General features: G+C 40.5%; 1 protein-coding gene across 3 annotated transcripts in view; it reads left to right on the plus strand.

Moving 5' to 3' along the window:
• Window positions 1-22107, plus strand: part of FANCM (DEAD/DEAH box RNA helicase family protein) — a 318538-nt gene that overhangs the window by 134274 nt on the left and 162157 nt on the right. For all 3 annotated transcript variants that reach the window (XM_089428297.1, XM_089428299.1, XM_089428298.1), the window contains exons 11-12: window positions 20929-21122; window positions 21731-21861. In XM_089428297.1, the coding sequence (XP_089284423.1) occupies window positions 20929-21122; window positions 21731-21861 (325 nt within the window). The remainder of the gene's footprint in view (window positions 1-20928; window positions 21123-21730; window positions 21862-22107) is intronic.

Here is a 22107-nt window from a genome sequence, read left to right on the forward strand (position 1 = left end):
TGGTTCGAAATTTTGCCGAAGTTGTCTTCAAGGAGGCTAAAAAGTGATGCCCTAAGACCAACTCTTCAACAATTACCCACCCAAGATCTATGGACTTTTATGGAAGAAAATCATATTTCAATCCACTAGGAACATTCGTTTAGTTGTTATTCAATGAGTAACATGCACAAATTTGCAATGTAACAATCTTTATAGTGATATTCAATAATTAGGGCACAAGAAGAAGTAGCTAGTTGCAAAATTTCCACACATTAGACACTATTACATGGAAAGATCTTCAACAAAATCACTTACAAGATAACAAGAGATATATCTAATCCAAGATCAAGATAGCGGCTCCAAGAAAGAACAAGACTTAAGCTTCCAAATATATTGAAATGCATCAAAAGAGCTCCAATAGACATCCAAAGAAAAGTGCAAAATTCTCAAGAGAGGGATATCCAAGTGTGATGATGATGTTTGATACAAATGAGGCTTAACTTTATTTATATGAGCCTCTTAATTCGAATTAGCCTAAGTTGCCCCTAAATTTTTTTTAATGTGCAAAATAAAATTACTTTGGTGACAAGCCCACCAAATAGCTCATAAAGTGTAGAATAGGCCATCTAAAATGAAGCCGAAATGATGAAGCAATGGTGTAGGAGGGTTGTTGGAAGGCCTAATTGAGTCCTCAAGGTGCCATGATGAAGAAGAGGGCTCCATGAATGATCCCTTGATCTCCAAGTAAAACATCATGTGGTGCTCCAAATTGGTTATGGGGCACAAGAAGTGGTCTCATGGATCTCCTAGTGTAAAATAAGTTTGTAGACTGCTCAAAATGAGGACATGGAAGATGGTGCTTGTGCTCCCATGTCTCTAGGATGAGACAAACCTCTTTTGGTACTTAGATCAACTACCACACCCTGTATATACTGTAAAGCCAACAGGGAGTACTGTTGGTCCAAGTGCATCATCTAGCATATAATGTGGGGCAATGAACAAGCTGCTAAAGGTACCAAAGTTGCCCATGGCATGAAATAATGCTTTGCCACATGATGGAAACCCATGGCTCTCAATGCATCCCATACAAGTGTCAATATGATCCTCTTGTGGGCTTGGGCCCCAGTTAAGTTGCCCAGCCCATGATGAAACCACTTGCTAATCCTGTATAAGATCCAATGTATCTCCTCACCTTCAGACACAATAAGTCATTAGTGCAATTGAGTGAATAAGCTTGTTAATCAAGGGCAGAAATGAGACTTCATAGTGGGTTTCTCTTCCAAATTTGGGGTTTTAAACATGTCATGGTGCTACCTCCCTAGGTAGGAGTGGTTAATAAACTACCCTATTAGGTGTTCTTAACCCTAAAGGGATGGACATGTCTAAAGTACATCCTTCAAGTGGTAGGTGTTGTTGACCCTGCCGCCTACACCTACCTACAAGTTAGTGAGAAAAGCCTTTAACCCCACAAGGTGTGGTTGATGGCAGGGAACTCATAGAAGGGGCTGTCACACTAATCCCGACTCTTTCTATTTGAGCTATCTCTTAGGTTAGCTAAGGGGGGTGGTTCTTAATGAAAAGTTAAGTTAAAAAAAAATGTGAGTTTTTAGGAGAATTGTTAGAGTTAAATAGATTATTTATTTAAGATTTATAAGCAAACCTGATATGAGCAATAACCATAAACACATAAGATAAGCATGAAATACATAAACAATCAGTGCCTTCAAAGTATTGCTCTTTAAGAAATGAAATTGTTTTTTTTGCTTAGAATGAAGTGAAATGCTTTCAAATGAAAGCCCAAATAACCTTGGACTTGGGTTTCCAAATGGAAAAGGGTTACTTAGCTTATGCTTTAGCTTTCTTTCTTCAAACTTGAATTGCCTCCAAGAACACCTGTAGGAAAGCAAGCAAAAGAGTTAGCATGCAAAAGAAATAGGGCCTCAAATGCTAGATAAAACCAATATGCACACAAATGAAAGAAGAAAATATATGATAAATTTTTTAAGATAGAAAAGAAGCAAAGGGCTCAGGAAACCCCCTCTTAAATAAATCTCATGATGTCTTATGAGCTTGTCGGCTTGAACAACTTGTGGGATCTTTGATATCCTTGGAGGTGACTATTCCAACTGAAGAAGTCCTCACACTCCAATAGAGTTGGCAACCTATCATTTGAAACACAAAAATGCCTGCAAACCAATTGTTAGTGCAAAAGAGACTTGGCATATAGAGACCAAGTTGAACTTGTTATTCAACCGAAAATAACAAGCTACAACAAGAACACAAAATATACCAAGCCCAAAGGAGATTTGAGATAACTGCAAATCTCTCCTCCCTAGACAATAATGCCTTCAGGCAAATGCACAAAAAAAAAACTAGATAGCAATGTAAAATCAAATGAATAATAACATCAAATGACACAGGTATACCTCATCAACCAAAGAATGCACCACAAGAGAAGCTAATAACCCCAAAGACTTTTATTTATTTATATGAAAAATGAGTACAAAATCCAACATAGTCTCCACAAGCCCAACAACTCGTTCTATCAATACAAATGAGAGCTCAAGACTCATATAAATAAGAAAATGGGAGATGATCCCAAGGAAAATTCCAATGACAAGTGGAGATGGATTGGCAATCCCAATGTAGAAAATCAAATCACAAGTGGCAAGATGACTGGCTGTAGGTGGAAAACTTGACTCCTTGACTGTCCATCGAATATCCTCAAATCTGCTGTGTGTTTGGCTGCCTCTAAACTGCTGTTGACACCTCAAACAGTCAAGCCAACCAACTGCTGTGTAAGCTGTTATGAAGATCTGCGTGTAGCTGTTATGGTGATTGTGTATTGACTGCTGTTAACTGTGCGTATAGGCTGCCTCTAAACTGTTGTTCGCTGCCAAATCTGATCTGCGTAGGAGCTGAAGTAGCTAGCTTTATACACGTGGATGGATGGGCGTAGAATAGTGGTGACACACTCCATAACTTATGCGTTGACTGAACCTTCCAATCTGCTTCACAAATCTGCGTATATAACTTTGACAGCTGCATTAAAAATTTGACTGGGACAGCGTGTAATCTGATTTGGCATATGAGTATTTGCTGTAGGTAACTGGCAATGTTGAGCTGTTAACCGACACATTCTTTTCCATCTGATTGGTGTAGAAGATAACTGCATATTAACTGAAGCAATTTTCCATTGTGGAGTGTTGACTGTCTGCCCACAAATCTGCATGGAATTTCCTCTTGTTGGACTGCGTAACATGTGAAAATTTAATTATAAATCTTTGATTTATGGCGTGTGCATATTTATCTCCTTGTTGAATTATATGTATTCAAGGGAATGAGGTGAAGTGGGTCCCCTCCATTTCTTTTTGAACTTTTCACTTTAGATTTTGATTAACATTTGATTTGAATTAAATCAAAGTCACTTCAAACATTTGCTTGTACGTACTTCTCATGAGCTCATTGTGGGCCCCTTTGACTTTGACTTGAAACTTTTGACTTGAGCCTGTTGTACCTTATGAGGTGGGTCCCACATGCTTGCCACATCACCCTTGACTCTCCACATAATTTCCATGTCAAAATTTGACTTATTTTGACTTTGGAAAAATTTATAAATTTTTCCAATTATTCATTTTTTTGAATTTTTTTCCTCATTTTTGCTACTGTCACTAGGAAAATCGGCTTTTGAGGGACTATAAGTTGCCTTTTGACCCTGAAAGTGGGTCCTAGGATAATGTTGAGCCTTTGAGGATGAATTTCGAGTAGTCACATGCCCTAGACATTTCCTAAGGCCACTTATTTACATCATTACATAGAAAATAATTAAAAAATCCCGTTTTGCTGGAAATTTTTAATTATTAAAAAATCCTACTTAGGCCTAGCCAAATTCCACGAAATTTTTTGTGTGATCTAGTATGGTAATATACATCGACTCTAGACACTAAGATGTGTTAGGGGCTCAACCTTCAAACCGTCACCCCGGCTTTGGGGTAAAAAATGAGTGAAAACCTCAGAAAATTATTCGCCTCTGAAAAAGAAGGGATAATTAACCAGATAAAAAAAACACTCCAAGGTGTACTCGTTTGCTGATCAAGTCCCAACAGCCTAGGCCTGTTACAAATTCAAAAACTCATCATTACTAGTATCACTTATTACAATTCCCATAGGGTGAGGAATCTGGGTACAAGAAAGATGATGAAAAGATAGAAGTAGAGTTAAAAATCTCTGTTGACTGATGACATCTGATGGTACAAATGTCCTCTGGATCATCCTTGGGCATGGAGTCTTCATATAATCATCAGGTGCCACTCTAGTGGTCAACAGGTGTCATGTGCATAATGATGAGGTGGATTGGGACACAAGGTTCTCAAGGCCATATGCCATGGGCTCAAGGGTGGTAATGGTGAGGATGTCCACATATTTGGGTGTATGAATGTAGGAGAGAGAAATCCTGTTATATGAGTTACCTCCGCCTTTGTTTTTCCACCCTTCTTCATTTGCCTTTTGCCTTTTCTTGATTTTTCTTTTATTTTATTGCTTGGGGTTCTAGGGGATAAGAGCATGCTATGTATGATATAACAATGATTACCCTTTTAGGGTGGCCATTTCATCACCCACCAGGGGTTGGAACATGCATGAGTTCCTTAATGATGCAAGGGGCACTCATAGGTTCCTTAGGAACTAAGGTGATTGACCATAATGATAAGTGGTAGAGCTCATATTTGGCTTTTGTCCACGTGCTAAATTTTATTGTCTTGACTTTCTTTTGCATTTTGTGGTACATCTCCTTTTGTATGTGGGGATATTATGCTTTTATCTTTTTTTTAGTTGCATCAACCTTCGGGGCATCGTTCCAGGCTCGAACCAGACATGTGGAAAAGGGGAGGGGGAGTACCAGAGCCTTGTGGACCTAGTGGTCATGCAAACCTAGAGGGGAAAGATGATGAAATAGGTTATGTAATATGCGGAGGGGAGTGAAAAATGGGGAATGGGAAAACAAGACCACGCTACCAAAATCAGGGTTTCGGAAGTAGTGCCCAGCCTAAAGCTATAAACCAGTAGGGGAGATCCCACAGGACTAGGGTTGAGGATTAACCCCACAAGTTAAGTCAAGGGAACAAGACTACAGTCAAAACCATTCTTTCCAAGCCTCCCAATAATCCATACCCAAGTGTGCCCAAGAAAAACAAGCATAAGCACCCAATTGCATAATGAAAAATCATACCTTTAGGATTGGATGGCCAACGTTCAAACATACGATCATGATAGATGGGCGAGGGGACATATGGTTGACAGAGGGAGTGGAGATAATTGGAATAACATCGGCTATACTTGTGGCTGTTAGGGGTTGCCGGCTAAAGATATATCTATGAGAAAATTTCTCCTATGGGGTCACCCACTAGTGGTGGGTAACATGTAGTACTAGTTGTTTGTTGTAGCATGATTTTTTTAGACTATATAGGCCATTTAGGTCCTCTTTGTTGATGTATTTGTGGTTCATCGATGGATTGCACTCAATGCTATTTTGGTTATATGCATTTTTTTTTTCCCATAAGGAAAAAGTCGTAATTTCTATTAATAATAGGAAATTACATTCTGTAGATGCTGGTCGCATATTCATATGAGGTCAGTGACCTGTCTGTATATACAAAAATGAACTAAAAAGAGCTGGATCTCCACGCAGGGAGTCATATAGTTTGCTGAAACCAAGTTTTTTACAAAAATGTTGCTATGTATAAAGAGTACTGCTATAGGCCGTGCATAAACTTAAATATATACAATATAAGTCCATGTGTCAAAAATTTGTCAAAAATGGCTATGTCTGTTTTGGTCGGGTCAGTGACCCGTTCTATTGAGGTCTTCAAAAGGCCTGTGATAATATTGATGGAAAGTTCCATCAATCTGCTCCTGAATCAGCCATTGATCTAGATGGCTGTGCGCCGCTTCTTTGGAAAGTTGATCCGCTTCTGTATTCTGTTCCCTGTATATATGACGACAGACAAAGGATTCAAAAGAATATGTCAGTCTTTTGGCTTCATCCAGTATATTTCTCAAAGTATATGCATGACAATGAGATGCAGAATTTATCCAATTGCAAACAATCTGTGAATCTCCAAACAATTGCAGGTGTCTGCAGTGCTTCTGGTGAGCAAAGTGAATGATATGCTTTGCGGTGCATAATTCGGCGAAATTATTTGTTCCATTTCCAAGTTTGATCTGTATTTTGTAGCAGTGTGATTCATTGATGTATAATACTGCACCACCGCCACAGCCCGCCTCCTGTGCGGAACCATCGAAGAAGGCCCAGGGCTTTGTCTTATCAATAGCGATGGGATGAATGGTGCGGGGTGGGTGGTTGGATATATTATCAGGTAATAGGTTGTATTCAGCAATGATATGATTAAGTATTGTAGGCTAGAGAGCAGCTTTGTTGTTGAATATGATATGGTTCCGAACTATCCAAATAGCTCTACACACGATGAGAGGTAAGTTAATGATTTTTCCTGAGTGTGCTCGATTCCAAGAGCTCCAAGCCTCTTGAATGTTCGCGCCTTGCCATGCTGTGAGGAATGAATAATGTGATGCAATGCTGTGCCAGAACTCTCTAGTGACTGTACAGTGGAGGAAAAGGTGATCTGTGCTCTCCTCTTCGCTACAGCATAGGTGACATCTGTATGGCCCGTGGTAAGATCTTTTCATGAGATTTTTCCCTGTGGGGATCTTGTCAAATAAAATGTTCCACATTAATAGTCGGCATCGGGGGGCAGCTTGTAGCTTCCATAGATTTTTCCAGTGAGGGAGGATGTTCGGGGGCATATGTGGCTCCATTAGTTTCAGGTACCCCATTTTGGGGGTATACATGCCATGTTTTGAATGGGCCCAGATGAGCTCGTCCGGTCCTTCAGTCAACCTAATGTGAGCCTGGGTGAGAGCGTCGGTGAAGTTCCCCCATTCAGCCTGCCATTGCTCAGGAATACCCAGAGTCTCGGATGAGAGCCAAGCCTGTTGTAGAAAACTTGAGTTATCACCGTCGCCAACTTGATTGATATGTGAAATGCCTCTGCTGTGTAGGTGTCTGATGAGGCCTTCCGAGAGTCTATGTGTATTACCACATCCGACCCATGGGTCTTTCCCAATTCTAACACTCTGCCCACTCTTGATGCGCCAGGTAATGCTCTCCCTTAAAAGAGGAAGGGAGCGTAATACTGCTTTCCAAATGTTAGATATGTTGTGCCCAGGCTCTTGATGCTGTCGGAACCAGTCCATAAGATGAGAAGGTCTGATGTATTTTGCTTGGGCGACACGGGACCAAAGGCTATCAGAGGTCAGAAGCTGCCATCCAAGTTTAGCAGCTAGCGCATTTGCAAAGAGATCAAGCCTTTTGATACCCCAGCCACCCCAGCGCTTTGGCTTGGCTATAGTGTCCCATTTCACCCATGCAAAGATCTTCCCAGGTTGCTGTCCTTTCCATAGAAATCTAGAGCATATACTCTGGATTCTGTTGAGTACTCCCCGTGGTATCCAAGCAAGGGTCATCCAGTAGACTGGCGTAGCTTCTATAACTGCTTTAATGAGTGTCAGTCGACCCGCTCGAGAGAGGTATTTGTGATACCATGTCTGAAGTCTTTTTTCCACCTTGGCTATCAGCCAAGTCCAGTCGGCAATTTTGTAGCCAAGGGGTTTGAGTCTATACCCCAAATACTTGATACCGTCCGCTAGGGTAGTTGAGGTGAAGGGGAAGCGTTGTGTGGCGTATGCTATCTCATGTCTGGAGCAATCAACCGAAGTGATAGTGGATTTACTATCGTTTACCATCATCCCCGTAGCTTGCTGAAATAGGAGGAAGTTGTTGTGAAGGGCTGTGACATCTCCAATACCTCCATTGAGAAATATGAGGATATCATCCACAAACAGAAGGTGCGTGAGGAAAAAATTTTCCGATATATTGATGCCAGTCATCTGGTGCCTGTCCCTAGTTGCAATGATAAGCCTACTGAGCCCCTCCATGACAAGTAGGAAGAGGAGAGGGGAGAGAGGGCAGCCCTGCCTAAGCCCTCTTTCTGATGTGAAAAAAGGTGTGGCTTCCCCGTTGAGGAGGACACTATATGGCACATCAGTGATGCAGCTCATGACCCATTTAGTGAAGTGGTATGGAAAGCCGAGGTGGGTCAGTAGCAATCTGATGTAGAGCCAATTGACCCTGTCAAAGGCTTTGGAAAGATCCACCTTCAATATCATGCCTTTCTGTTTTTTAGTGTGGAGGGTGTGAAGGAGTTCCTGAGCAGTGGCAATGGCTTCATGGATCTGTCGGTGATTTAAGAAAGCGAATTGTTCGGATGAAATATGGCGAGATAAGATAGGCTTCAGTCGGTTGGCAATGATTTTGGCTACTATTTTGTATAGACAGTTGCAGAGAGATATAGGTCGGAAATCGTTGAAAGATGTAGGGTGATCGGCTTTAGGGATGAGGGCGATGAAAGTAGATTTTAGGGCCGAAGAAACTCTACCTTCCTGCCTGCAAAGCTCGATGACTTTCAAGAGATCATTTGCCAGGATGTCAAAGAAGGCGATATAGAACTCAATGGACCATCCATCCGGGCCTGGGCTCTTATCTTTCTTAAACCATTTGATGGTCGCTTCAAGTTCCTCCATGGTCACTTCCTGAGTGAGGTCGTCTTGTTCTTCTTGTGTGACGAATCTGGGGAATTTCTCGGCCACCCTCATGATTTCGAGTATGTTGGCATCCCTGGGTGCCTTATATATGCTTTTGAAGTGATCAGTTGCTAACTTTGCCAGGTGCCTCTGAGATGTGACTGTATGGTTCTGATCATCTTTTAATTCCCAGATTGTGTTAATGGCCTTCCTGCCATTAGCAAAGTTGTGGTAGAATCTGGTGTTGTCATCCCCAGCTGTGAGCCATATGGCTCTGCTTCTCAGCCTCCAACTTTCTTCTCTTTCTTTCAGGATCTGTGTCCGTTTGGTGATGAGAGAAGTATATAGCTCCTTGCTTTCCTGGGTAGGGAAGGTGCCTCCCTCTTCTTCCTCATGAGTGGCAATGATCCTTTCAGCCTCGCTCAATGTGTGGTCATCACGGAGTCGCTTCTGATGAGCCCAGAGCTTAGAAATTCTTTTGAGCTCGGATAACTTCCTGGTGAAGCCTTCAATAAGGTTTTCACCTTCTCCGATGGGGTTGTTCTGCCAGTACTCAGTGATCATCTGAGTGTATGATGGGTCCTGTAACCATGAAGAGTTAAACTTGTAAGGGCTCTTAATTCTGGTGTGGGAGTCAGAGGTCTCCAGGTAGATTGGCCGATGATCCGAGATGCCCCCTGATCCAATCCACTGTCTGATGTGAGCAATGCTGTTATAAAGGGGTTCTTTAATCAGGAATCTGTCAAGCCTCCTGGCTAAGCTCTGGTCACCGCATCGATTGTTAGACCAGGTGGGCTGAAGTTTTGCCATCGGAGTATCTATCCAGTGGTGTTCATCCAACAGAGTGGATATAGCTTCCGAGAAGGGATCCACCCTGGCTGCATGTCCCCAGGATTCACAGAAGCCCAAGGTGAAGTTGAGGTCTCCTCCCATAATGATGTTATCTTCACTTAGTAGGGCTGATCCCAGAAGGGAGTTCCAGTAGGCCGCCCTATCAGAGCAAGGGCCATATACATTGATGAGGCGTAGGTCAAGCTCCATGGAGCGAGCATATGCATCAATTCCGATATACCCACGTCCACCCCAAGTATTCTTAAGTCTCAGGGCTTTATTATTGATACCAATAGCCAATCCACCAGATCTCCCAGCAGCATCTAGTGCGAAGAAGGTCCAATTGGGTAACCAGTTCTTGAATATGGGAATAAGAGTATCAGCAGGGCAAAGTGTCTCTTGTAGAAATATAATATCCAGTTGTGCAAGGGAGAGCAGTCTCCTGAGGGCTAGTTTTTTGGGATTACTAGCAAACCCTCTGCAGTTATAGGATAGAATCTTCATGATGGAAGGGAGGCAGGGCCAGTCTGTGCTCTAAGGGCCCTAAAGATGGTCTGCTGTCGTCCAATGGCGACCTCAGCATCTGCAGTGTGTCTAGCTTTCGATATTCGTGATGGCCTACCCCTGTTGTGCTTAAGAGAGGTAGGTACAGGATCCAGGGCAAGTCCAATAACATCCGGGCCTCTATCTTTAGATCTGGGTCAGAGGGAGTATCTGGGGGGAGCAGGGGAAGTTGGGGCCGGGAGCACTTCAGAGGTGGGGGGAAGTGAGGGCGAGCATGTGGAGGAGATCAGTGGGGGGGAGGGGATAGGGCAGATGAGAGAGGGAGGGGGAGAAACGATGGATGTAATAGAAGTTGTATGTGCAGTGTGCAATTGATGCAAATGTGCAGATGCAATATCATGATGTTCAATCGGAGGCGATAGAATGTAAGTTGAAGATGGGACAGACATACCCGGCATATCGGTCCTCATCGGCGCAGAGTCTGCGAGGGCTGTGGCGGATGATGCGCGGGTCCGGACCCCAGTCGAGGAACTCAGAGGATCTGGAGGAGATCCATCAATCTGCCCCTGAGTGTCCCCGGGTTCTCCTGTGGGCGGATGAGTAGGTGATGGGGGGGGACGAGCCTGTGTATCCTCATGATTTTGTACCATTCCTTTTCGAAGTAGAGGGCAATCCCGATAGAGATGCCCAACTTTGTGGCATCTGCGGCATCTGTATGGGATTCCTTCATAATCTATGATCTGCCTCCAGGATGTGTCCCTCCATTGTATCGTGATATATTCCAGGAGGCCGCCCCTAGTGTCCAGGTTGATGAGGAGGCGTGCGTAAGCCATCATACCCGTGTGAAGATACGATTTGTCGTAGTCCATGAAGCCGCCGATGGAATTTCCAATTCTCCTGAATATGTCTTCTGACCAGTACTGTAGGGGGAGACCGGGAAGCCTGATCCATACCGGACCTATCCCAATCTGCTCTGTTGCCGGATTGAATAAAGGAGTCCATCGTTTAAGAAGTACTGGAGCGTGTTCGAAGTGCCAAAACGAGGATAGGACCCAATTTGTGTGGTCGGCACGAGCGAATCTGAATGCAAACCATCCTCTCACAAAGGTTTGTACAAAGGGGATGTCAACCAGGTGATGACCCCATACTTCCGTAGCCCAGGTCTTGAGTTGAGCTGCCGAGTAATGTCTGCCTCTGATGCGGCCCACGAGGACCCTGTCTGCGAAATCCATAATTTCGCCCCACTGTATATCTTCTTCAAGCCTGAGAAAAGTGTCCTCTGCCCTGGATTTGAAACAACTGTACTTCTGTTTGTGACCAGATCTCGACGGAGGGTTAGATACCAAGGCGGGGCCGAAACCCTGGGGGGGAGGTATGCTGGGAGCGGGGTGCAGGGGGCTGGTACCGGTGGTGAAATGTGGTCCAGAGAGAGGCGGAATCCCGGTGAAGCTACCCGATGGAGGTCCGGCAGATGAGGAGGCGGTTAAGGGGGGGGCAGAAGGCGGAATGACATTAGTCGACCGGGGTTCCGAGGAATGTGCAGGGGCGGAACTAGGGTTAGGGTTTATGCAGCCCGCCACAAAACCCAGGGTGGCCGGAGAGTGAGGAGGGGTAGACAAAGCCGGCCAGGTTGGGGGGGAGTCCAGGAGAATCACTGGATAATGACTCGTTGGCAACCCATCAGAATAAGAAACCAAATTTTCCGGGAGATCTGTATGGAACATACCTTGAGATGTAGGGTAGGGTGTACGCCAGATGGAGACGCCCTCCAGCGGGTCCTCAGAGTAGTCGACAGCGTCCTGATCCTCCATCTTGACAACGACAAACCTCGGAACGGTGGACACCTCGGACACAGTTAACCGCGGAGAACCAAGGGTTAGGGCAGCGTGACCGAAGACGGTTCTTTTGGTTATATGCATTACTTGTGTATGTAAATGTTTTATATATTTCATATGTTATGTGTAATTCAAGAATTTGTTATATTTTTTAATATATAATATGTTAGAGTCCTATAGTGATAGGATTCATAATTTTGAATTGGCTAAGGTTAAGCCTTGTAATATTGTACATACCTTTGCTTTCTGCAAATGTTTTCCATATTAAAAATAAAAAAAATGTAAAGAGGGTGTGTCTTAAAAGAAATATCTAAGGACAAAAAGAATAAGAAAACATCAAAAAATGAAAATATATGAACCCCAAATACAAAAACAGATCATGAAAGTGTGCAAGTCTAAATGCCACTACTATTTTATTGCGTTACTGTCTTAAATAATGGTTGTGTGCAGCTTTTCATACATGCCACAACCCATGGTAGTCAAACTGCTTAATCTTGACTATTTCACGCTTTGAATTTTATGTTTATAGTTAGAGGATAAAATCCGACCAAACAGCTTAATCTTGGCAGATCATTAGATAGGTAGAGAAAATAAAAGGAGCTCATCAGTTTAATCTGAGCCCTTGGAAGATATAAGGTTAGAATTAGATAGTTTACTTTTCAAAAGAAAAAACAATGATAAGGGTCTGCTAGCCTAAATGCACCGAAATAAGTGAAGAAATAATGTTAGGGTAAGTAGAAGAAAGGTTGCTAAAGTATAAAGTTGATTGGACAAAAGTTCATTTATCATGCTTAATCATATGTTTCAATGTTCATGAGCAATTAAGAAAGCAAAAACAAAGGTTTACAAGTTGATTTAATTGACTCCCCCGCATTCATTTCATCCCTATACTTACTAATTTCCCATTCACAAATATGTTCTAGTACTAAAAATCCTTCAAGTCATAAAGGCTCAGAGCATTTCTCTGACTTTTGGTGTGATTGGACCCTCGACTTAATGACTTATGGACATTAAGTGTTAGAATTCCCTTCATAAAAGTCATTTTCCTTCATTACCCTAATAAAACCCCTTTTCCTAAGGTTAAACTCCATTTGCATATGAAAAATAAACAACCACATGTTAAATTCCATCTCATTCAAAATACCCACAAAAAGATTTTATCCTAAGTGTATATGAATAAAATGCACAAATATTACATTATGCTTAGTAGTATGTTCACTCTGCTCATTTCATTTCATATTAATTTTTAACATAATAATATAGCTCCCGATATACCTTTTCCTATATAGAAATAAATATTGTATATAATACCCCAACCCTTAGTTTAACTATAAACTATATTTTTATCCCATATTCCCGACAAAACCCTCTTAACTCACCAATTCTCGGTAAAGTTAAGATAATCCCTTCATTAAACCCTGTCTGATCATTTAATCCCATGTTTAACTCGTAAATAATCCCAAACCACCATGGTTTAAAGCCCCAGGCCCCCCAAAACCTTTGCTCATTTCATCCGTGCTAGTTTGTCGCCCGACTGCTATCCGATTGTCAGCACCCAAGTCCAACGGTTCACTGCCATATCGGGTTCACCCGACATCTGACCTTTACCTGCCAGATAAAGTGGTATTGCCGGAGCCCCCATCTGCTACGTGTCAAGCGTTAAGGTAAATCGGGTGACCTCGCCAAAATACCGCCTCCTCCATAAAAGCGGTGCGATGGCTTGGGAAACCACCTTCCCGCCTAACCCGAAAAACCGCCCACTGTTCATTCATAATTCACCCGCCAAAAAATGATCGTTGTTCAATAAAGAGGCTGAGAAGCCCTATTTCGCCTTTTTCACTCAATTTCTTTGTAAACCTCTGCAAACCATTGCGACACCTTCAAACGCTGAAATCGCCAATTGACCTCAATTTCACTCCTGAAGAAGTTGCAGAGACCCCAATCAAGCTCTCAGTCCGTACCAGAGCCCTTTCAACCTTCTGCAGTTGCCGAGAACACCAATTTGAAGTTAATTCACCCAAATTCTAGGTATTTGAAGAGAAATTACCAGACACCCTTTCAATTTGAAAACGTTCAGTCTTTAAAGTGTTTTAATTGAGTAAAATTAATTGAAATTACTTTAAAATTAAAGTGTGTGCCTGACTAAAATACCCAAACCCTTCTGAAAGTTTCCAAATTACCTTCAAACCTCTGATATAAACCTATATAAGTCAAATTCAAATCCACAAGAACTGAATTATGGCTGCCCCCGTCGCCATGGATGTCAGACCAGTGACAACCCCCCATTTGGACCTTGACCACCTTCCCCTGGCGGACAAGGATTTTCAAATCAAAGACACAAGTGCCTATACACTCTTGCTCAAAATTCATTGTTGGAGTAAGGACAGATATCTAAACCATACTGATGACATTGGCCTTTGGGAGTCCAGTTTGCCCAAACATCAGTTTCCACAAGTACATGTCTTTCCTGAGATTGTTCATCTGTGCCATGATTGTTACATTCCCAGTGAGAGAGCTATAATGTCTCCAGACCAAAAAGTCTTGTTTACTATTACAGCTGAGTCAATCAATGAAATGTTACAAGTCCAACTAGGTCCAAACCTGACCACACCCTCCATTAGGGATTTGTTAGATCAGTACACCAAATTGAGTCCATCTAGACTGACCCAAATATTCCAAACTTTCATTGTAGAAGAGCAGCACATTCCTACAGATGCCCCTCCATATGTTTCTGCCATTTTCTTTGAAAGGGGCAAGCAAATTGTAACCATGATATCATGTATTCTGGGCTATACCACAGATGAATTCATTGATGAGCTCATCCTGGCCTTCATGTCCATTTTCACCCCAGGAAAGCCTCTTGCTACTTTGTACAATTATGCCCAGTTCATAGCTGAAAGGATGCATGAACAATTTACTAGAATGCACAATGAGAGAGTATTCAAGTACTCATTTGTACTTTACCACATGTTTTTGTATTATCAGTCAGACAGATTTCCCTTCACCATCCAGAAGTTGGATACTAAAGGCCAGCCCAGGTCTGTTATATTTTGGACACCACTATTCCACAGGTATTCATCACCATACACCTACACAGAATTCATTGACTCTTTTGTCCATCCAGTGATGACCATGCTGACAGGAAGCCCTCCACCCAGAATAAGCCAAGAAATCAAAGAGTGCTTTAGTTGTCCAAACAAAGTAAGGTGGGAGATTGGTACCTTTACCAAAATTACACCGAAATAAGAATCTATGGTTGCCAGCTTGCCCCATACAAACTGCCCAAATACCTCCCCATGAAGTTATTTGTTCTGGAATATTATACGCAGATAATGAACTCTGATGATATCAACTTTGTCTCAGCCAAGAAAAGGACTCAATTCAAGATCAAGAACCAGTTAGGCCCTTTCATTTGCAATTCTAGAGAGGCAGGAGAGGAAGCAGATCAAATTATGCAACAAATGAAGTTTCAGAACAGTTTCATGTGGAGGTATGACCCTCAAGGGTTTATAACCAAACTAAGGCAAAAGGTTAAGTTGGGAGCTTACATTCATAACCCTATACCAGAAATAGATAGATATGCCAATCAATTTGAGTGGTTGGAAAACACTCTCATAGACAGGGATAGTACAAAGGTAGATGTTGAAAATACCTTTCTTGATTTATAGAAACAACTTGATGAAAGCTCATTCCTGTAGGTACTAGAGCAAGAAGGAACCATGAGTACCCTTCTTGTTTTGCAGACTCCTTAGAATGAGGAAAAGAATCCCAAAAGGAACAGAGAGGAAGGCTCCAGCTTAGGTATGGACACTTCCAATGTACAATATGAAGCTAGCCAGAGCAAAAGGCCTAGGCTCAATCCTGTTTCAGAACAAGAAGACACAGAAGGCTTAGTAGAAATAACTGACACTGAGTTAGACATGAGCAAGGGCACAACTCCATCTGGAGAAACACAGGAACCATCTACATCAAAAACTCAAATTTTAGAAAGGCAGCTCAGTGTAGAAGTCTCCTCATTCAATAAGCCTGCTGATAGAGATAGGGACATTAAGGACAGGTTCAAGGAAATTAAAATGAGAAATGAGAAACTGAAGGCACAATCCTATGCACAGTATTTCAAGCTTACACCCCCTAATCAAAGTAGGTTGATGTCAGCTTTTGACATCAAGGAAGGAAAGATGCAAATGTCTTTCATAAAGCCAACTGTACAACAACCGAGAACATCAACAGATTTCAAGATTATAGGCTTTGAAGTATTGGCAAGGGATATTCATCCCGTTGACCAGATTGAATTTCACAAGCAAGCTGGAGAAATGATTTACTCCACCCTTACAGGAAAGGCCATAGCTGCTCATCAGTTGCAGAATTCACTGAATAACATTTCAACCCAGTATCAGTTGGAAAAGGCCTCCTCACAGGCCAAAGACACCAGAATCAAGTCTTTGGAAGACTTGGTAATTGAATTGGGACATGACCCCAAAGACATCAAGGCTACTGAACAATTAATCAAAAAGAAGAATGATGACATTGCAGCCCTCAAGAAACAGTTGAAGATACCTCAACTACAGCACCCCCAGACACAGGAAGTCTTGGAAAGCCAAACAAAGCATGAAGAGTTGATGGATTTAGTCCTTAAACTCAATGATCAGTTGAGGGAGACAGAAAAGGAATTGGACAACTTAATCCAATTAAAACAAACTGATCTTGGCACTACCTCGGTAAATGTCATCCCAACAGTTACCACGATTGTTCCTTCCACATTGGCAGCCTCATTGGCTCCCACAGCTCCAATGGCCACAACACTACTGGCTTCTACAACATCTACATCAGCAACAGGTACATCAGGTGAAGAAGCAACAAAATTAGTTAAAGCTATGGAAGAAATGTCCATACAAACCACAGAGATGAATAAGCTCAAAGAGAAAGTGACAAGCTTGGAAACTGATTACAAGCTTGCCAAAATCATGCACAAAGAAGAAATGCAAAAGGCTACCAGGATGAGTGAAAGATTGAAAGCCCTGGAAAATGAATTAACACTGAAAGCACTGAAAGAACCCCTTAGGCAGGCTAAGGAACAACTATGGGCCAATATCATTGACTCTGTCAATGATATTTGGCCATCTATTCAGGTAATTTTCGAGCAAATAGATTTGATAAAGTTGGCTACAGAGGCCATCCAAAAAGTAAAAGCAGAATTAGGACAAATGCCAGAAGAGGCTGCCAAAATTATCCAATTCCTTAACAACAAGAATAAGTATGAACTGCAGGAATTGGAAATAGAAGACATAACAGAGACAATTTTGGAGGTCAGAAAGGTCATCTCCAAGAGGAACTTGATGCAAAACTTGGAGGATAAGTGTTAGAATATGCAGCTAGCCATTGACAAATTTATGGCTAAGTTCCAAATTTTGAGAGAAAAGGGATTACCCAATCCCTTAGTGATAAATGATAAGCTGATGACACAGGAGGATTACAACAAGAAAATCAGAGAGGTAGCAAAAGATCAAGTAAATACATCATCAATGAAGGCATTGCCAACAGGCAAAGTACTCTACCAAACATTTGAAAACTTGTTTTACCTCCAGCATGAGGTAAAACACTTGTTTATCAATAAGCCTACTTTTGCCAAATACACAGAGGCAGATGAAACATATAGAAAGATGCTAAAAATCCAATTACCTGATGTTGAAACATGGGAGAAATTAACTGATTTACTATAGAAATATGCAGTAAAAAGGTTAATGTACAGTAAAAGTAAAACAGCATGGTAAAAGGATGTTGACAGATCAACAGAGTCAAAGTGTATCAGAGTCAAAGTGTATCAGATGAAAGGCTAAAGTAAATGAAGCATCTAGTGTGAAAGATCAAACAACAAAGCAAATAAAAGGGCAAAAGATCAAAGCCAACAGAACCAAAATAAAAGGGACAGCATGAAACAGTTCAATAGCTGTCTCTATCTTCTTGCAAGAAGATATTTTTCTTTCCTAGATTAAATCTCAAATTAGTTTGAGATATTTTGTAATAAACTTTTGTATAAATACTTCATAATTCGAAGTATTAAGTGTGGATTCTATTAGACATTTCTATAGACTTTTTGATCAGAAGACCCAGAGGGTTATTGTATCATTTGCTGAGCTAGCAAGCTGGATTGATAAATAAAGATCAGATATTTCCAAGGATTCATGTGTTGAGCGAATTTCAGACAAGTATTTTCATCTGTTATTGTTATTTTTCTCAAAGTTATTCATAATCTTTAATGTGTTTCTCAATCTAAATGTTATAACTGGAATAATATTTCAGAACTTGTTTAATTACACTCTGTCTTAACAGTTATGCATTTAAATGTTTTCTTCTGATATTTAAATTAAAGAATTCTTAATTGCTCTTTGGTTTAGATTGATTTATTGAATATCCAAGTTAAAGGATTCTTAGTTGCCCTTTGATCTTGATTACCCCTTCATTCCTCATTCATTATCCGGTTCTGAGAACCCTTAACTGCTCTCTCACCCGAGTGAAACCCTTTCATCCCTCTGTCTCAAAGATCTGAAAAACACTCTGCTATCTTGCCCTTGGAACATCCCCTTTAGTGAGTTAATCCAGTTTTGCTTCCTTATTGTTTGACTCCATAGCCCAATGGTCTAAAGACATCAATTTATCCATCTGTCCAAGCAAATCCCACTACCCATTCTCAAATACAAATCAAAAACCCCTTGAACAATCATAACTAGCCTAAAAACATCTCAACTAAAACAAAGTTAAATTTTAAAGGGAGAGCCCTCTCTGAGCATCAGGAAGGCTAGGTCCTGATCTCCAAAAGCAGTTTGTGGTTACTTTTGGTTTTTCTTTCTTTTTACTTCAAAAGAATTATCAGAGTGATAACATAATATATAATGTGTCCTCCATGTGATGTTTTGGGGGGTGGCTATGTCACGTGTTAGATACTCATATTTTTGTGTCCTCTGTGTCCCGTGTCCTCGTGTCATGTGACTTAGATGCTGACCTAGTTATCATGCCTATTCTTAGTAGTGCACCCTTTGTTGGAGGCTTTTGGTGTAATCCTTTTCCTATTTTTGCTGTGAGAGTTCTCCTTAAGAGGCTTGTGTCTACATATTATGACATGGTGAACAATGGATTCAGGAGAGATCCGACTACTACAATTTTTTAATGAGATCTTACTACTATATTTTTATATTATTACTTTGATTTGTGATGTTTTTAGTTAACAGATAATGAGTTTGTACTGTTGCAGAGAAGAGAACCCCTTTGTAAAGAGACACTTTCTCTCCATTGTAATTTTTGTTGAAACTTTGGGAATTGAGGAGCTTTCTCCTTGGACTTCATTATACATCATATGCTTGGAGCCTTATAGATGATTGGAGGTAGATTTTCATTTTATGTGAGGCTTTCATTGTGCACTTATTATTTCACATGTTGGTTCCTATTGTAGGAAACACTTATAATGTTATTGTGATTGCCTTCTGATAAACCATTCTTCATTCTAGTAAAGTGCCCCTTGAGTTGGAGAAGAACCAACCAAAAGTGAGAAAGAGCTATTGTGGTGATAGTGGGTAGCCTTTTGAGTTGCACATGACTAGCTCCTTGATGCTTGGGTCTTTACATCATTTTGGGGTGATAGATTTTGCTGTAACACTGGTTACATGCATTGGGTTCATCATTACTTTTTATTCTGTGGCAGCTTGAAATTTTATTTTGGAATGCATTTGATAGGGGCATGTGCTGTATACTGAGGGCATTAGAGTGTGAGAAAGTAGATAGCAGATTAGAGGATTTCCAACTGGTAGACTTTCACTATGATTATATTTTGTTGTTGGTCAGTTGACCAACTCAGAGGCTGAAAGAAAGAAAGAAAGATTTATTAATATCCTCGTGTGACCACAAAATTAGGTCAATGGGACTAAAAGATGCATCCGTTGTAAATGCAAGACATATGGGAGTGCAAGTGCGACTCCATTGTGACTCCAAAGCTAATAAGACTAAGATATGACTAAAATAGTGCCAACATGAAATAGAAGTACAAATAGTGAATGTTTACTTCTCTACAAATATCATCCACAACACATTTGTTCTGGACGAGTTTGTATTTTGCTTTAAATTGTTGTTTTCAATGACCTCTAAGGTGGGGGAAGGAGTCAATATTTAATGATTGTCCTATCTTGTATTACAGAGATAACGACTTTGAGTTATGAATAGGGGCTTAATTTAATTCTGTAACACTATAGAGCTAACAAGGCCGGCCTTTCTGGACTTGAATTGACTGACCTGAACTGGTTGAGGCCCTTCAAACTTTTAACTAGCGGCTGAACTGAGCCACAGTACTGAACTGGCCAGTTTAAAATGGTGGTAGCAGTGGTGGTTGTGGGGAAGGGCACAAAAAATGTGTGGATAAACAAAAGAAAAAGTTGAAACCCTCCCCTTCTCTCCCATAGCCCCAAAAGGGCAATCTTTACATATTTGGTGTCTAATGGTTTGGCATTTACATATTTATTAAATTTTGCGATTTTTTTAGTAGACTGGTTCAGAAGGCTGGTTCTTGCTTGGGGTACCGGTTTGACCCTCGACCAGTTTTGGTTATGGTTTTGATACCTTTAGTCACTATATGGTTACATAGTTGGTTTCCTAACTTATGTGTCTCATATGAGACATTACTATGCATGTATTTCTAGACATATTGGATAATATTGAATTCCTCTTATTTTCTCTCGGCAAGTATTCTGTATGTCTGTGATGTGGAACTTTACTAACAAGAGTATTTTGTTTTTTTTGCAAGTGATAGTGTTCTTGTTAAATTTTCTTGAATCCGAACAAACAAGAATCATGATTAAATTTGATGGCAAGAAAATTTAAGTTATACTATTCAATGTATTTGAACCTTCTTTTACCAGTTAGCATGCGTTATGTGGTTAGTGGCCTACTTGTTAGTGTTTATTCTAATCTTTCTGTATATGCTGTAGTATACTGATGTAGGAGACAGTTAACAGTCAGGCAAGTTACTTTGCTTTTCTAGTTGTTGTATAGGTTGCATTTATTGTTCTTTCTGGTTCAGGATTCTGCTGCTGTAAGTACATAAGCTTTTCTATTGAACTGTGTTGAACTTTTGGTGCAGTTGGCACCAATTGAATTTCTAACTGCAAGAGACAAATTCCGTGAATCTCCGCCAGCATATCTTGCCCAAATGCAATATGGGGAAGTAGAAGCATATTTTGGAGCAGGCATTACTCTTTATCATATATATAAGTTGCTGTTTAGTCATGGTATTCGGCCTGCATTTGAGATGCTTCAGCAAAAACTGCAACAAGGGTATTGTTTATTTCAAGTAATTCCTGTTAAGACAGCAAATTAAACAAGTATGTGGATGGTCACCATTATATGTGCGTTCTAATTGTGTGCAATATATTTTGATTCATTTATTTGATGTCTTTTGATCCGTATCTTACTTTAATTGAATGCCAGTTTAAAATTAACATCAAAGATTCATTTTCACGCACTATAATAAAGTTTTAGTGTGTACTTAGTGTTTAATCTGAGAAGTCAACCCCAACAGGTTTTTGTTTTGATGTCCTTACCATATTTTCTTATTTTTTTTTGAATAGATGATGCTTGTGCACCATATTAGTTACTGTTATATGTCTGGAATTAACTGTCTTGTAATATAACCATGTAATTTTCATGAGAATTTTTAAAATTGTTTGTGGTTTTGTTTCTGTAGTATTTTCAGCAGAGTGTTTGTGCAGTGGAGTATTGCATGATATTGTTTATTGCAATCATGCTAATTGCAATAATATTTGTAGTTGTTTTTTCCCTGACAATGGTGAAGTTTCTGTTTGAAATGTTATGGCTTGTAACGGTATACTCAATTATTTCCAAACAGATTTACACAAAAAGTAGAATGTTTTTTTGCGATGTAGGTCATTTGCAAGACTCATGGGAAGGAATGAAACATTATGGCAAGTGAAGCTCTTGATGCAACAAAGCTTAGGACATGGAGCCCCAAATCCTAAAGTATTGAAAATGGAAGACATTATCATGAGTCATTTCAGTATGTTTTATCCATTCCTTGAGTTATATGGTTTTGCAGTCTCTTTTTGCCTAGGAAACTTTTACAAGTTATTACTTTTTGAGTCTTGGTGATCATTTTGAATTTATTTGTTTCAATATGTTTTTACTTTAGAGGAACTCATTGAGCACACTTTAAGCATTGTTTCATTTGGTATAGATTGCAGCAACCTTTATCCAAAGTGTTTTTGGTTGATATTTTATTGTTATTCTTTGCTGAACTAATGGA

Source organism: Pinus tabuliformis, chromosome 4_2 (genome assembly GCF_031772625.1).
Source record: "Pinus tabuliformis cultivar Carrire ecotype Pingquan chromosome 4_2, CPIR1, whole genome shotgun sequence".
NCBI classification, from domain to species: domain Eukaryota; kingdom Viridiplantae; phylum Streptophyta; class Pinopsida; order Pinales; family Pinaceae; genus Pinus; species Pinus tabuliformis.